Source organism: Lycorma delicatula, chromosome 1, assembly GCF_047948215.1.
Source record: "Lycorma delicatula isolate Av1 chromosome 1, ASM4794821v1, whole genome shotgun sequence".
In the NCBI taxonomy this organism is placed as follows: domain Eukaryota; kingdom Metazoa; phylum Arthropoda; class Insecta; order Hemiptera; family Fulgoridae; genus Lycorma; species Lycorma delicatula.
Window position 1 is genome coordinate 122,136,051 of NC_134455.1, and position 11,585 is coordinate 122,147,635.

Here is an 11,585-nt window from a genome sequence, read left to right on the forward strand (position 1 = left end):
GCAGGTTATTATTATGTTTATATAAAAATAAATACAATAATAAACAACACAGAATACGAAAAGAAATTATAAAGATTTATTAAAAAATGTTATAATATATTAATAATAAAATTTATTTTATTAATACCTATTACGTTTCTATTTATTACAAAAATGAAATCGTTGTTTGAGTTAACTTTATGAAACTTAAGCAATGAAAAGAATTGATTATCAGAAGTAACAATAAATATCTAGAAAATTTTATTATTTTTTTTTTTTTAATTATTTGTTTCGTAAAGATAAAGCTATTATAAAAAAGAACCTTAAAATTAGTTAATAAATTTCATGTTCCCAGTCTTAATATCACGTCACCAATCATTTTCAATATTTATGGTAAACATAAAATTATTAATATTTTTTATAAACGTAAACAATCATATTTGATTAAGATAATTACTGTTATTATCCATGGTTTTCAGGTGTAAAGATTATTCAAAATCAGGATATTAATTTAAATCTTAAACTGAAAATTAATAAGGAGATGGCAAAGATTGTGATTGTAGGAAAAACAAAGGAAGTTTTAAAGGTTGACATTAAATTAGACGGCACTGTTGTAGAGAAGATTGACAGTTTTTATTTGGGAAGCAGCGTCACTAACGATAAGAAATGTGCCGCAGAAGAAAAAAGAAGAATAGCGCTGGCAAAACGAGCTTTCAAGGATAAAAAGAATTTACTGACTGATAATAATATGGCTATACAAATAAGGAAACAGTTCACTGAAAGTTATATCTGGAGTTTTCTAACATGGATGTGAAATATGGACGCTTAGGAAAGCAGAAAGAAGAAGACTGGAAGCAATGGAAATGTGGGTTTGGAGAAGAATAACAAGAACAAGCTGGGTGAATAGGAAAATAAATGATCAAGTGTTAGCAAAAGTGAACGAGAGGAGGTCCTTGCTAAATGTTATACGAAGAAGAGCGAAATTGATAGGACATGTAATACGACATGACCAGTTCTTGACGAATATATTTGAGGGCAAGGTTTTTGTTAAAAAAACTGGAGGTAGATCGAGAGCAACCGTCATCAATAATGTTAAAGAAGAGATGGACCTTGGTTCATAGAACGACTTGAAGAGAGAAGCGGTGATGAGAGTGACGTGGCTAAATCGACAAGGCGTAGCATTTAGTAAATCTTGATGATAATGATATTTTAACTTAAATTGTAGAAAACAGTGTATAAGCTGACTCATAGAAGAATTTTACATGAAAGCACTGTCCTTTCCAAGGTATGGCTAAAATCTTACTGTCAATTTTCCGGCAATATTTAGTGGAGTGGATGTGGGATGTACTACCTCACGTTAGAGTTCGGTGAATCATTTAACCACAATTTCGTTGAGCTTTTAAAGCACTATAAATTTTTGTATAACAATGATCTAGACTTATAAAGTCAATTTATTTTTAAATAAAGGTATTCACTCTTATCACTTATTGTTAGAGTGATATATTTACGGTTTATATATGACTTTTTTCTTTATTGATTTTTTGAATCTCTCATGTTGCTTTTTGGATGATAAAAACTTTTCAATTAAAACAGAACCTAAAGCCAATTCTGAAGGAAATATGTTACGAAATGTTTGAGCAGTATTCTATCCATATTGATATCTCAATTTTCTTTCTATTGTTAACTACACCACTCTTCTTTGTAATAACTTTACCAAAATTACATTACTCTTGAAAACAAAATAAATTCATACAAAACTAAAATTAGTTTATATTTACTCTTATTATATGTTTATTTATTCTGTAAATGTAATTATATTGCTTAAATTATTAATTTTCTTAGTTTTTCTAAATAAGTAATAGTTTTGTATTTACAGTACCTTGCTTTACTTGCTCTCAAAAGAATACCTGTAAAGTTTTCTAAAGGTCTCCAATTTGAAAATAGCGTATGTAATAATTTTACACATCTGGGGTTAGAACAAAATTTAACTTTGGATACTAGATGATATAAAGTATTAATATCTGCAGTAATGACAAAAGATCCAAAAAATTACTATCTAAGTAACTAAATTACTACGACAGACTTAAAAGCTATACGATAATACATTCCAACTTCATACTTAACAATCATTATCCATTGAAATCTGACGGATAATTAAGAAATAAAATATCAACAAAAATAATATTTACCTAATTTTAATTTTTATTGAGCCATTCCATTTACAAATACATGAATGAGAAATATTTTATACCATCTTTGAAAGTCGTGCAATGCCTTTGCGTTACTCGTTCTGTATGACGAGTTTTATCCAACTTTCTAACTTAGCAACATCTGAGAAAACTGCAGGACAGTAATTTGCATCGATGCAAACAGTTGAATACCCAGTGAATCTTATAAAAATCCCAACTAATTTTTTCTTTTGAACGAGGGGATCACCTTCGTCACTCTGTAAAGTACAGTAGTAGAGCATTAGATTTATAATAAAAATAATAATTATAAAAATTACAGAAATGTATTTTAAAAATTATTAAGATTTAAGCAACGAACAATATTAAATTTTTTACATTGAAATTAGATCCTTGTTTTTAAATTAATAATTATTTTTTCAATATTTGATGAATTAATATAAAATAAATCGCAATAAAATGTTGTTTAATTTAGCAATGTTAGTTATAATGATAAAATAAATTCAGATTAATGACATGTCAGAAAATTTATATATGCGGACATATTTATTTAATATTAATAGGAATAATTTCTCTTATAAAATAAAAATAACATAACTTGTTTTTCCAATGGGAGATATCAACACTTACCAAATATGGATACACGCCATTGGAATTAAATCCGCAGAATGTTGTTTGTGAAATCAACGATGCAATATATGCCGATTTACAAGTTTCTTTGTCTAATATGGATAAATTATCCTCTCGAAGAACATTACTGGGTAAAAAACTCTGAAAAAAAAAATATATAAGTTTCACAATTACCTTTCATGAGTTTTAACTTAACAAATACGAGTAAAATTTACAGTTCACTTTTCAGGTATCGGTATAGATTAAGAGTAATATTAATAAACATAGGCTTCAGTCAGTGCCAAGTAGAAAATATATAACTAGTGGTAGTAAATTTATATTCATAATATAAAAAAACCGGAATAATGTTAAATCTCTCAAAACTTACATTCCAGTTATGCAAATGAGTATCAATGAAGTTTCAATTTAAATCCCAAAATTCAGTTTAATCGTTACAATTTAATTATGAATAATTTTTTTTCTCTTCAGTCAATTAATTGGTTTGATGCAGCTCTCCAAGATTCCCTATCTAGTGCTAGTCGTTTCATTTCGGTATACCCCCTACATCCTACATCCCTAACAATTTGTTTTACATATTCCAAAGGTTGCCTGCCTACATAATTTTTGCCTTCTACCTGTCGCTCTAATATTACAGCGACTATTCCAGGATGCCTTAATATTTGGCCTATAAGTTTGTCTCTTCTTTTAGCTATATTTTTCCAAATGCTTCTTTCTTCATCTATTTGCCGCAACACCTCTTCTTTTGTTACTTTATCCACCCATCTGATTTTTAACTTTCTCCTATAGCACCACATTTCAAAAGCTTCTAATCTTTTCTTCTCAGATACTCCGATCGTCCAAGTTTCACTTCCATATAAAGCGACGCTCCAAACATATACCTTCAAAAATCTTTTCTGACATTTAAATTAATTTTTGAAACAAATTATATTTCTGACTGAAGGCTCGTTTTGCCTGTGCTATTCGGCATTTTATATCATTCCTGCTTCGTTCATCTTTAGTAATTCTACTTCCCAAATAACAAAATTCTTCTACCACCATAATATATTCTCCTCCTATTTTTACACTCAGTGGTCAATCCTGGTTATTTTTACGATATTTCATTACTTTTGTTTTGTTCTTATTTATTTTCATGCGGTAGTTCTTGCGTAGGACTTCATCCATGCCATTCACTATTTCTTCTAAATCCTTTTTACTGTCACCTAGAATTACTATAGCATCAGCAAATCGTAGCATCACTATATTTGTACCTTGTACTGTTACTCTGAATCTAAATTGTTCTTTAACATCATTAACTGCTAGTTCTACGTAAAGATTAAAAAGTAACGGTGATAGGGAATATCCTTGTCGGACTTCCTTTCTTATTACGGCTTCTTTCTTATGTTCTTCAGTTGTTACTGTTGCTGTTTGGTTGCTGTAAAGGTTAGCAATTGTTCTTCTATCTCTGTATTTGAACCCTAATTTTTTTTTAATGGTCAACATTTTATTCCAGTCTACGTTATCGAATGCGTTTTCTAGGTCTATAAATGCCAAGTATGTTGCTTTTTTTTTCTTTAATCTTCCTTCTACTATTAATCTGAGGCATAAAATTGCTTCCCTTGTACCTATACATTTCCTGAAACCAAATTGATCTTCTCCTAACACTTCTTCCACTCTCCTCTCAATTCTTCTGTATAGAATTCTAGTTAAGATTTTTTATGCAAGACTAGTTAAACTTATTGTTCTGTATTCTTCACGTTTATCTGCTCCTGCTTTCTTTGGTATCATGACGATAACCCTTTTTTTTAAGGCTGACGGAACTTCCCCTTTTTCATAAATTTTACCCACCAGTTTATATAATCTATCAATCGCTTCCTAACCTGCACTACGCAGTAATTTTACAGGTATTCCGTCTTATCCAGGAGCCTGTCTGCCATTCAAATCTTTTATGCTCTACTAAATTCAGATCTCAGTATTGTTTCTCATTTCATCCTCTTCAAATTCTGTTCTTCCTCTGTAACACCATTTAATTCTAATTCATTTCCTTCGTATACCTCTTCAATATATTCCACCCACCTATCGACTTTACCTTTCGTATTATAAATCGGTGTACCATCTTTGTTTAACACATAATTGGATTTCAATTTATGTACTCCAAAATTTTCCTTAACTTTCCTGTATGCTCCGTCTATTTTACCAATGTTATGAATAAAAAACATTTTTAAGCTAAATTTTGTATTATCAAGAGGCATTTTTAATATCTGTATCATATTGGAATTTTCTAAATCTGACGATTGATGCATTGGTGAAATACAGTGATGTGGTTAAGTTGAAAAATACCAGCTTTTTATTTCATTTGAAATCACTCAGATTAAGAACTTCGTAGGAATTAGGTATATTTATTTTTTGCAATCATTTACCAATTTATTCTAAATTATTGCAAATAACTCTAAATATAAATTTTGCTACTACTCTGCTCTTTTTAGCAAGCAAATGAATTGATTTTAGGCAATAAGTTTTAACTACACACACCTAAAAAATTTAAGTGCGGGTAAAAAATATTTTTTTTTGACCTCACTACTGCAATCGTTGAGATTACCTCTTGTGAATCACAATTCATTTCCGAAATACGGCAAAGATATTCTAAAAATAACCAAAAATTTACTCCAAACTAATTATAATATATGATGAATAAACAAGCGAATAAGGATATTAATTACAAACTGGTTTCCTATATACTGAGCTCAATATGTTGTTAAAAAGAACGCAGATCTCACTGAAATAGAGTAGATGACGTAATCTTAACAAGTGAAAACATTTATATTTTCACAAAATTAGAGCCATAAAAGTGACTGGAAATAAAAATTTACATATCCTCTACGGTAGAAACATAATCACTGTTTACATTGCCATGACTCAGCTGGGAAATGTGCACGCTTGAACTTAAAATACGTTTTTTTTTTACTTACAGTTTCGTCAGTTGATCCCCATCCGGTAAGTACAGCAGTACTTTGATTTTGAGGTGTTTCGGAGGCAATTGTTATTTTCCGTATATACTTAGAAAATTTCAAAGGGCTTGTAAGTTTAACAAGAGATAATGAGTGATTTGTTCCAGCAGTGAAATCAGGATGAAGCACAATTTTTTCTACTTTCAAATCCTTACCCATCTCGCTTAGTTTTGTAGATCCAACACGTACGGTGATACTAGACGAAACAGTTCTGAAAGAAAAACAATTCTGATGTAAGAACGATTTCAAATTTTTAAAATGCCCTGTTCTATACAAAATAAGAATTTTTTCGAATGTTTTATTCAGATGAAAAAAAGGAAATAATCTCTTTTACTTTTCAAAAAATAAATTCATATTTGTTAAGCAAATTTAAATTAAGAAAGTATATGAGACAAAAAAAAAAATTGAAACTAAAAAAGCATTATTTCATTTTTGAATAACGCGTATTATTTTATCAGTAACATTAGTAAAATACACCAAACAGTTTCGACTATTATATAATTTTCCTTTTTTTTGAAAAAGAAAAGGTTAAAGAGGATACAAAAATTAGCACTTCAACAGTTTTTTCCACTCATAACGTAGGTTAGCTACTAAAAAAAAACAGAAAATAAAATATATTAATAATATTATTTTCTATTTGGCAATAAATAATGCAAATAAATCCGCATCCAATATAATATTTTCATTAAAATCGGCTTTTATTAAGGCATTTTTTAACTCAAACAACTAGTTACTGGAATCGATATGTTGAGTACATGAAATGTGCTCAACATATCGAAAGGTAAAAGTAATTAATTATTTAAGGTAAAGGTAAAGTAATTAATTAAGGTAAAAATAATTATTGGAAGAAGAATGGATCAATAAAAACCGTATTGATTGTGAGCGTAATCGGTGATGAGAACTCCTACGTGAAATCTACAAATTTCCAGAAATATAATCTAAAAGCAAATTAGGTAAGGAGGAAACACACATTTGGATTTATGAAATAATTTTACCCTCATTACCCTGCATCAGAGCTAAGAACAACATAATCTCTGGACAAGCTGGAAAGTTATCAAAAATCATTTAATTGCAGTAGATGAAAATTCATGAATTTTGGTGTTTGTAACGTACTTGCAATTGTTAAAAATTCTTCCTCAATTATTTCAGCCGTCATTAATTCACCAGTGGGGAAAAGGGAACAGAAATTATTCATTTGATTACCAAGAAAAAAGACGATATTTAAATCGTTTTTCAGGCATGAAATTAAAGAATTAGGATTACATGAAAAAAGTCGTGAAAGGCTTAGAAATAAAGTAAAATATAAAATATAATTTTCTACGGAAAACCGCCTTAAGGAATGATTCAACTTAATCATTATAATTATATTATAATCATTATGATTAATGATTAATTAATCTCTTAAGAGATTAAATTAAATTTGATTTAACTTTCATGCGTGACCGGGTTCGATTCCCGGTCAGGCATGGCATTTTCACACACGCTACAAATCATTCATCTCATCTTAGCAATACCTAACAGTGCTTCCGGAGGTTAAAAAAAAGAAAGCAAAAAAATTTTAATTTGATTAAATTCTTTCTAATTAAAATATCAAATCGTAATTTTTATCAACGTAAATTTTTTTATAGTTTTATTAAAAAATTAAATTTTCTTTGCGTTACGACATATTTTTATGAAACTATTTCCATTAACTTTAAATTACATATATATAAATGTTGTTTTAATAAAACGTAAAAAAAAGGATAGCATAATAAGAAAACAAATAATAAACAGCATATTAAACTATCCAGAATCTTTGGAATGTCTAAACATTCGGAAAAAAATACGTAAATGAAAATAAGACGTTCTATGAAACGAAAAGATAATATTACAATTGTCTGTTTATGTATTCTCATCCAATGAGAACACAGTTGTATGATGAATCTCAGCCCAAGAATTTAGCTCTCTTATTCTAAACGCATTATATTTTATTATAAAAATAATCATAACGTAATATTAGTTACCTAATATTTAATTTTTTTTTGTGGATTTGTAGAATTGGAAATCATGCAAATATTATCATGCTTACGTCTATGTCTGTATTTATTATTATAAAACTGTAAATATTTTTATCCGTTTAAAGATAAAGAGTACTTACGGTGGTATTGGTGATGTCAAAATCCACTTTTTATCTATTATGGCACCGGATTGCACAAAAGTATCGTAGAAGTAAATTGCCGCCTAAAAAAGAGTTTTATTATGAACCTGGTACATCTTAATTGACTATAATCTATCTAAAGGTGTTTAATTTGCATATCTACCATGTACACATTTATAAAATTATTCCTAATAACTAGATATTATTTGTTTTAACTTTAAAATATATCCAAAATTATTTTGTTAGCAATTAAAAATGAGGATTTCTTAAATATTTATGTATTCTGGTTGTTTAATAACATCAGTGTACGACAAAGAAATCCATGTATTGTTTGCACGATAATGCTTGTTATAACATCCATGCGATGGCGATAAAGAACAAAGGTATTAGATAAAAGTCCTCAATAATAAAATAACAAATAAATAATTTGCATTCTCATTATGTTAATACATTTGAACTTAGCTGTTCAATGGATGAATTTTCTTAATATATCAAAACACAATTTTTAAAAATCTGAATATGTTTTCTCGCAATACAACAAATATAAATAATGACAAGAATACTCTTATCAATTATTTTACTTACACAGCTATATTTTATTATATAAAATAAAGAAAACATGTTTCTCAACAACACTTATAATATTTAGTGTTAATGACAGATATTTACAAGGCCAAAAAAGACATATTTTTAAAATAAACGCTACGGAATTAATTTCAATGATTACAACGGTGGTAGAAAAAATGTACTTTTATAATGTAAAAGTTAAAGTTATCAATTCCCCCACAATGAAAACCTGAAAATTTTCCCATCATCGTAGGGAAAAATAATTCATGTGAGATAAAAAAATTTAGCACAAAAAATTATTATTTTAATTATATATTTCATTGAGTTATTCTGAACTTCAGAAAAAGTTTATTTCTTTTATGTTACATTTTGATGCATCATCTTGTTAGTGTACAGCATTCCTTAAATTAATTTCTTATTTCTGCTGTTAATTTTTATTAGTAGATATAAGTACTCATAAATTACTTTATGTTCTTCATAAATTATAACTGGCAATTTTTCGATATACTCATATAATAAAAATTTAAGTAGAAATTCGCTTGGATGAATTATAAACATGTTCTTTGCTTTAATAACGACTAAACAATAAAAATTAAGGAAAAATCATGATTTTTATATTTCTGATAGAATAACCTTAAAATACAAATAAAAATGAATTGAAATGAAATGAAACAATTGAATTAAATGTTTTTTTTTTTTTTTTTTTTTTTACAGTTTCATTATTCTATTTTGATGTTCTTAGCACATATACATTTTTCTTTCACAATTTTTTTAAATATTTTTTGATATAATCATATCTTTATTTTGTTATTAAATCCAAATCCACCATACTAACATAAATACCAGTAACTGATTATTTGTTGAGAGAAAATTAAACAACCTAGCATTCAATATAAAATCATTATTTTTTTAAATTATGGGTCAAATAGCTATTACGTGAAAATACGACTAATATTTCCAAATCTTACGGTTAAAAACATCCCAACATTTGAAAAGTTGATTAAAATAGATGAGATATTAATAAGTTACCGTTTTAAAATTATTGTTAGCGTTTTGTACGAGCGTATGTTTAAACAAAGAAGAGTAGTCGAATAATTTTATTTTCCTTTCGTTTTATTTTTTTTTTAATTATGGTAATCCCTTAAACACGCAATATATGATTGACAAAAGAAAAATGATTCCAATTATTAATATTAGATTATGGAGCAATAATTTTTATTTATAAAATAATCATGTATAAATTATCATGACTGACGCCTGGCGTCAAGAATGGGCCACAAAGCAGAATAACCGAATTCCATGTATTACTCAAAGGCAGCCGGGTTTTGACTTGCCACGTAAGACATGGTCAACGCTAAACAAAATACGAACTCAGCATGGTAGATGCCCCTATTTCCTGTATAAATGGAGTAAAACGCCGACTCCCCTTTGTGAGTGTGGTGAAAATCAAAATGTTAAACACATCACAGAAATTTGCCCTAGGACAGCTTAGGAAGGGAATCCTGAAGATTTCCTGATGGCGACTCCAGAATCAGTAGCCTATATTAATTTGTTAAATCTTTGTTTGTAAGTTTAGATTGTAATTGGTGTTGTATTTTGGTGCCATACGTTAAATAAATAAATATCATGTGCAGAGAAATATATATAATATTGTCCGGTAACTAAATCACACTTCTAACATACCTGATATGGGTGCTTTTTAATAACAGTTTCAGTTCCATTAATTATCCCGAATGAGCCATAATTCATTAAATCTGGATCAGTATTTTGGAAAGAAAAGAAGGGAATTCCATGTGCTGCAGCTGAAAATAATAACCAAAGAGGTTTGATTAAAAATTCTATTTACTTAAGAATTTAAATATACAATATTCAACGAAATGCTTCTGTTACCTTTTTATTTAAACTGTAACCATTTCGTAGTATGACAATATCAAACACTATTAATGGCTTATTGGAATACTCAGATTTCTATAGTAGTCTTGGTGCATATAGAGTTCCTTTTTAATTTATAATTATTTAAATATATACATTATTTTCATTTATGCATAAATATTTTATGTTTACATAATAGTATTATATTTATAAGGTAACTTATTCAAAGTATTGACCGGCAACGAATGAAAATCTATCGCCAGCGTAGGTGACCATAAAAGATATGAATAACTATTTCCTCATTGGATTATCCTACAAAAAAAAATCGTTATACTAAAAATATAAATGAAAAGAATGTTAATTTAGTCTATATAAAATAAATTATAACTATAACAATGTTCACAAATTTACATTCTGTCACAACATACCTAATGATATGAATGAAATTCCTAGAACTGTAGTCGCAAACATGTTTCATTCATGTGCTAAATTCACTTTACTCTCTTTTATTTATAGGGTTATCAGTTATCAGTAACTACCATACTTGAATCTGAATGTCGTCATATTGCCACCTGATATAAGAAATAAAAAGCACTTAAAAAAATGAAAATGTGTTAACTATAAAAACGAATCGTTGCTATTGGAAAATGAATAAATTCATGTATTTTCATTCGTTTATCGTTTTGCACAAGAATCAGTTTTTAAAAACAGATATACTGATAAATCGGTAACCTATAAAGAATCAATAAAGAGGTTACACTATACCATTTAATATATGTTGGTTTGTTTTTCTCATGCAATTTTTACACGTAATTGTTTATGATATCATTATAAACAATAGTTTTTTAATTTCTAGATATTTAACAATTACTTCGTTATTATTTAATTTGTTTATTGTTTTTTTAAATTAAGTAAGTAAAATGTATGTTATGTTTAAAATTTTTGTAAAATATATAAAAAATGAAAAAAGAAGCTATTACATTTGCAAAATATTCAATTCAATTTATAATTTTATAAATAAAAAAAAAAAAAAATCTTTAATGAGAGTATAAATTACTCACTTTTATTGTAAAAATTAATTATGTTGTATAATTGATACTTCTCATAGGTATACATTGTGTAATCTTTCAAAAACCCCCATTATTGTCTTCTTGAATGTTGCTTTTATTCTACAGTCTGTTATTGCCGTTTAAAAAGCATCTAATCATACGAAATTTTTACGATGAAACT

At 27.8% G+C, this 11,585-nt stretch overlaps 1 protein-coding gene across 1 annotated transcript; it reads right to left on the reverse strand.

Annotated features, from left to right (window-relative positions):
- Positions 1–2,158: 2,158 nt before the first annotated feature.
- LOC142321799 (trypsin-7-like) lies at positions 2,159–10,925 on the reverse strand. The gene is made up of 6 exons (XM_075360202.1): positions 10,784–10,925; positions 10,167–10,285; positions 7,917–7,999; positions 5,741–5,990; positions 2,796–2,936; positions 2,159–2,425 (listed from the first exon to the last, which is right to left on the reverse strand). The coding sequence occupies exons 1-6, from the start codon at positions 10,824–10,826 to the stop codon at positions 2,261–2,263; spliced, it is 801 nt and encodes a 266-aa protein (XP_075216317.1). The 5' UTR covers positions 10,827–10,925; the 3' UTR covers positions 2,159–2,260.
- Between the last annotated feature and the right edge of the window lie 660 nt (positions 10,926–11,585).